Source organism: Coregonus lavaretus (assembly GCF_964263955.1).
Source record: "Coregonus lavaretus genome assembly, chromosome: 14".
Lineage (NCBI taxonomy): Eukaryota > Metazoa > Chordata > Actinopteri > Salmoniformes > Salmonidae > Coregonus > Coregonus lavaretus.
In genome coordinates this window covers 44273067-44279544 of record NC_140001.1, presented here as the reverse complement: position 1 = coordinate 44279544, position 6478 = coordinate 44273067, and the positions used below count along the sequence as shown (strand labels likewise).

Here is a 6478-nt window from a genome sequence, read left to right as displayed (position 1 = left end):
AATCATCATCATAGCCAGCCTTATCATAATCATCTATCTTCGATATATAATCTCAAGAGAAAAATAGTTGAATACACTTCAAACGGGGACAAAGATCGTACTTTTTGGAGAAATGTCCTCTGGTCTGATGAAACAAAAATATAACTGTTTGGCCATAATGACCATTGTTATGTTTGGAGGAAGAAGGGGGTGCTTGCAAGCCGAAGAACACCATCCCAACCGTGAAGCACGGGGGTGGCAGCATCATGCTGTGGGTGTGCTTTGCAGCAGGAGGGACTGGTGCATTTCACAAAATAGATGGCATCATGAGGAAGGAATATTATGTGGATATATTGAAGCAACATATCAAGACATCAGTCAGGAAGTTAAAGTTTGGTCGCAAATGGGTCTTCCAAATGGACAATGACCCCAAGCATAGTTCCAAAGTTGTGGCAAAATGGCTTAAGGACAACAAAGTCAAGGTATTGGAGTGGCCATCACAAAGCCCTGACCTCAATCCTATAGAAAATGTGTGGGCAGAACTGAAAAAGTGTGTGCGAGCAAGGGGGCCTACAAACCTGACTAAGTTACACCAGCTCTGTCAGGAGGAATGGGCCAAAATTCACCCAACTTATTTTGGGAAGCTTGTGGAAGCCTACCCCGAAACGTTTGACCCAAGTTAAACAATTTAAAGGCAATGCTAAAAAATACTAATTGATTTGTATGTAAACTTCTGACCCATTGGGAATGTGATGAAAGAAATAAAAGCTGAAATAAATAATTCTCTCTACTATTATTCTGACATTTCACATTTTTAAAATAAAGTGGTGACCCAAACTGACCTAAAACAGGGAATTTTTACTAGGATTAAACGTCAGGAATTGAGTTTAAATGTATTTGGGTGTATGTAAACTTCCGACTTCAACTGTACATACATACATACATACATACAGTGGGGGAAAAGAGTATTTAGTCAGCCACCAATTGTGCAAGTTCTCCCACTTAAAAAGATGAGAGAGGCCTGTAATTTTCATCATAGGTACACGTCAACTATGACAGACAAATTTAGAAGAAAAAAATCCAGAAAATCACATTGTAGGATTTTTAATGAATTTATTTGCAAATTATGGTGGAAAATAAGTATTTGGTCACCTACAAACAAGCAAGATTTCTGTCTCTCACAGACCTGTAACTTCTTCTTTAAGAGGCTCCTCTGTCCTCCACTCGTTACCTGTATTAATGGCACCTGTTTGAACTTGTTATCAGTATAAAAGACACCTGTCCACAACCTCAAACAGTCACACTCCAAACTCCACTATGGCCAAGACCAAAGAGCTGTCAAAGGACACCAGAAACAACATTGTAGACCTGCACCAGGCTGGGAAGACTGAATCTGCAATAGGTAAGCAGCTTGGTTTGAAGAAATCAACTGTGGGAGCAATTATTAGGAAATGGAAGACATACAAGACCACTGATAATCTCCCTCGATCTGGGGCTCCACGCAAGATCTCACCCCGTGGGGTCAAAATGATCACAAGAACGGTGAGCAAAAATCCCAGAACCACACGGGGGGACCTAGTGAATGACCTGCAGAGAGCTGGGAACAAAGTAACAAAGCCTACCATCAGTAACACACTATGCCGCCAGGGACTCAAATCCTGCAGTGCCAGACGCGTCCCCCTGCTTAAGCCAGTACATGTCCAGGCCCGTCTGAAGTTTGCTAGAGTGCATTTGGATGATCCAGAAGAGGATTGGGAGAATGTCATATGGTCAGATGAAACCAAAATAGAACTTTTTGGTAAAAACTCAACTCGTCGTGTTTGGAGGACAAAGAATGCTGAGTTGCATCCAAATAACACCATACCTACTGTGAAGCATGGGGGTGGAAACATCATGCTTTGGGGCTGTTTTTCTGCAAAGGGACCAGGACGACTGATCCGTGTAAAGGAAAGAATGAATGGGGCCATGTATCATGAGATTTTGAGTGAAAACCTCCTTCCATCAGCAAGGGCATTGAAGATGAAACGTGGCTGGGTCTTTCAGCATGACAATGATCCCAAACACACCGCCCGGGCAACGATGGAGTGGCTTCGTAAGAAGCATTTCAAGGTCCTGGAGTTGCCTAGCCAGTCTCCAGATCTCAACCCCATAGAAAATCTTTGGAGGGAGTTGAAAGTCCGTGTTGCCCAGCGACAGCCCCAAAACATCACTGCTCTAGAGGAGATCTGCATGGAGTAATGGGCCAAAATACCAGCAACAGTGTGTGAAAACCTTGTGAAGACTTACAGAAAATGTTTGACCTGTGTCATTGCCAACAAAGGGTATATAACAAAGTATTGAGAAACTTTTGTTATTGACCAAATACTTTTTTTCCACCATCATTTGCAAATAAATTCATTAAAAATCCTACAATGTGATTTTCAGGATTTTTTTTCTCATTTTGTCTGTCATAGTTGACGTGTACCTATGATGAAAATTACAGGCCTCTCTCATCTTTTTAAGTGGGAGAACTTGCACACTTGGTGGCTGACTAAATACTTTTTTTCCCCACTGTACATACGGTATTACCGAGCGTAATTGGAGGCAATTATGTGGGACTTTGTCCAGACTGCAGGTTTATTGCTGCTATATTACAGGCAGTTATATGTGTTGGAGTGAGGACTTGTGTTGGAGCGAGAATTATTTTCCCATCTATCTGAAAAATGACTAACTTAAACCACGAAACACAACACAGACAGAACACAGCTCTTTCAAGTTAGAGACTCATACTGTCATTGGCCAAAGCTTGTAAGAGTATTTTAGTCTGTAATTCACACTGAATGTAACTGAATCAGTGAAGTTAAACAATAGAGAAACAATAGAGAAACAGCACGATATTCCGTTTTGGATTGCTAGGCTAAGAGTGTTTTGCAGATTTGTTATCAATATGGTTCAAACTACAAAGTAATGCCCACAAACTGTTGTTTCACTGGCATTATTTCTTAACTAATGATTTATCAAAGCATGACAAAGGTCTGTGTGACCATATACCAATAAAAATCCGCTGCTGGGATTTATATTAATGCTGACCTATCATCAAAGTAAGTAAGATCGAAAGTTAATGTTTGACATTGAAAGAGGGCTTAACAGAACATAGACGCCACTTCAGGGTGTGAACATTACAGAAAGAAGTCCCCTGAACAACTGGAATAGCCACATTTATTTATTTATCTTATTTATTATTGTACTTTATTTAGTAAAAAAGTAAAATAAAAGTAAAGTGTATTTTCTAGTGAGACTTGCATAGGAAGGATTTTCTTTGCAAATCGAAGGACACTAGGATACTACCAGCACCGTGACAGAGAAAATGGCAGACAGATCACTCCTAGATCGTTTCCTGTGCTGTCATATTTGTTCAGAGACTTTCAGAGAGCCTGTTTCTCTGGGCTGCAACCACAGCTTCTGTTCCAGCTGCCTGGACAATTTCTGGGATCAGAATAAAAACAAGAACTGTCCGGTTTGTAAGAGGAAATCTTCTAAGGGCTTAGGAATTAACTATTCACTGAAAGAGCTAGCTGACTCGCATGCAGGAAGAGAGAAAGCAGGGGAGTCCAGGGAACGGAAGAATGATAGTGATCCAAAGGATGACAGAGAGATCATTTGTAGTAAACATACAGATGAACCTAAGTGGTTCTGTGAGGTGGAGCAGAGAGCTGTTTGTCACGAATGTGAGTCTCCTGATGGTCACGGACACACAGTCATTCCCTTACAACAGGCAGTGAAAGACCTGAAGGAAAAAATAACATCTGATTTAGAGTCACTGCAGAACAAGCGGACCAAATGTGAAGACATAGAGGAGACATACAATGAAATAGTGCAATACTCCAAGAAGCAGCTGGGAGCGACAGAGAGACAGATCAGGGGGGAGTTTGAGATGCTTCACCAGTTCCTGAGAGAGGAAGAGAAGGTCAGACTGGCTGCACTGAGGGAGGAAGAGGAGGAAAAGGGGAAGATGATCGCCAGAGAGATGAAGAACATTCAGGACCAGATCACTTCTCTTACACAAAGCATCACTGCTGTGAAACATGAGCTGCAGAAACAGGATGTACCATTTCTCAAGAGCTACCAACACATCCAGACAAGCCTTAATGCCCAGTGCACACTGTTGGATTCAGAGATGGTCTCAGGAGCGCTGATAGACGTGGCCAAACACCTGGGCAACCTGAAGTTCAGAGTCTGGGAGAAGATGCAAGAGATCGTCAAGTACACTCCTGTGATTCTGGACCCCAACACTGCTGAATGTAGGCTCTCTCTGTCTGAAGAGCTCACCAGTGTGAGACATTTAGGCAAAAGGCAGCAGCTCCCTGACAACCCAGAGAGGAACACAGAGTTTGCCCAGGTTCTGGGTTCTGAGGGGTTCAGCTCAGGAAAACACTGCTGGGAGGTGGAGGTGGGGGACCACCCTCACTGGTATGTAGGCGTGGCCGAGGAGTCAATCAACAGGAAGGGGAAGGCATTTGTAACCCCTGGGTATGGAGTCTGGGATATACAGCTGAGGGATCATGAGTATAATGCAGGAGGTAAGACTCTTTCCCTGGAGAGGAGTCCCCAGAGGATCAGAGTGCAGCTGGACTACGACAGAGGGGAGGTGTCCTTCTACGATCACGAAGACATGACACACATCTACACTCATAAACACACATTTACTAAGAAACTGTATCCCTACTTCTCTAATGGAAAGGCTGGGGATGCTGACAACCGTGATATACAGATCTGCCAATCAGAGGTGTCTCTGACAGTGAAGTCATAACAATGAGGTGTGTGTGTGTGTGTGTGTGTGTGTGTGTGTGTGAGAGAGAGAGAGAGAGAGAGCGTTTTGAAAGGGGTGGTGGTGGGGAAGGGTATTAGACCCATTTCAGAGAGCTTAGTGTTGTGGTTTATGATTAACCATTTGTTAATGTGATTGATGATCAGAAACTGTGTTTCTATTTCTTTCTCAGATAAGAGAGATTCAACTGCTCACATACACCAAGATAATCACAGATGAATGTTGTTAGGGTTGTGCCTGAGGTCTCATGCTGGGTTTGTTGAAATGATTGGTGTCTATGACTTTTTTATATGGGGATTCATAGAAATTAATACGTTTGTTCAGAGACCTGTGCCTCTGTCATCTCTACAGCCTGATGTCACCAGATATATTTCCACCTGAGATGTGGCTGAATATGACTAAGAGGCCAAGTCCCTAAACACTGTTATGAGTTAAAGTTTAACTATCAGAGTAATATAACAGAGTATGTGTGTTTATAGTCAGATGATGTCATATCTAAGAGAGGAGCTGAGATTGTATCTTTATTTGAGGTTTGCTTTGTGCAAATGATTTTCACTCTTTGGCTTTTGTTTGTTATTTCAATTACCTTTTCATTGCAGACATGACTTTAAATCATCCTCCCAAATGAGATTGTACAGTATAAGGTGATAGCCGTTAAGATCTTTTAAAATAAATATAGATGTTTAAATGGTAGCCTTATGCTTATTCTGTATATGCTTTGCTAATCACTCTGTATCAAATGTGACCTCTTCTGATTTGAATAATATTCAGGATGTCTTTGACCAATAAATATTAAGAATAAATACAAAAGAGAAAAGTGTTTTTTTATTTAAATTCTCATTTGATTGGTAATACAGATCTGGCAACTTAATGTGACCCCTTTTGTCACAGGAGTAAATTAATCCTTCAGCATCAGGATCTGAATGGGCCATCACCTTCCTGTAGGAAACGGATGGCCTCCATTTGAATGTACAGTATCTCACAAAAGTGAGTACACCCCTCACATTTTTGTAAATATTTTAGTATATCTTTTCATGTGACAACCCTGAAGAAATTACACTTTGCTACAATGTAGAGTAGTGAATGTACAGCTTGTATAACAGTGTCCATTTGCTGTCCCCTCAAAATAACTCAACACACACCCATTAATGTCTAAACCGCTGGCAACAAAAGTGAGTACACCCCTTGGGTGCACACAAATTGGGCCCAATTAGCCATTTTCCCTCCCCGGTGTCATGTGACTCGTTAGTGTTACAAGGTCTCAGGTGTGAATGGGGAGCAGGTGTGTTAAATTTGTTGTCATCGCTCTCACACTCCCTCATACTGGTCACTGGAAGTTCAACATGGCACCTCATGGCAAAGAACTCTCTGAAAAAAATAATTGTTGCTCTACATAAAGATGGCCTGGGCTATAAGAAGATTGCCAAGACCCTGAAACTGAGCTGCAGCACAGTGGCCAAGACCATACAGCGGTTTAACAGGACAGGTTCCACTCAGAACAGGCCTCGCCTGTCACGATTTAACTAGATATGAACCCAAATGCAGACAACTACACCGAGCCAGAGAAGGTTTATTTACAAAAGTTATAGGGGAAGAGCAAGTCCAGGTTAACAGGGAGGGTAACAGATCCAGGTTCAGAGCAGGAGTGGTACCGTAACGTCCTAGTGTCCGTGGTGAGTCCAAAAGGAAGGT

The 6478-nt window shown here is 42.1% G+C and overlaps 1 protein-coding gene across 1 annotated transcript; it reads left to right on the top strand.

Moving 5' to 3' along the window:
* The first annotated feature begins 3176 nt into the window (after positions 1 to 3176).
* On the top strand, positions 3177 to 4803 carry LOC311141764 (zinc-binding protein A33-like). The gene has a single exon (XM_084177208.1). The coding sequence runs from the start codon at positions 3326 to 3328 to the stop codon at positions 4766 to 4768; it is 1443 nt and encodes a 480-aa protein (XP_084033334.1). The 5' UTR covers positions 3177 to 3325; the 3' UTR covers positions 4769 to 4803.
* The last annotated feature ends 1675 nt before the right edge of the window (positions 4804 to 6478 follow it).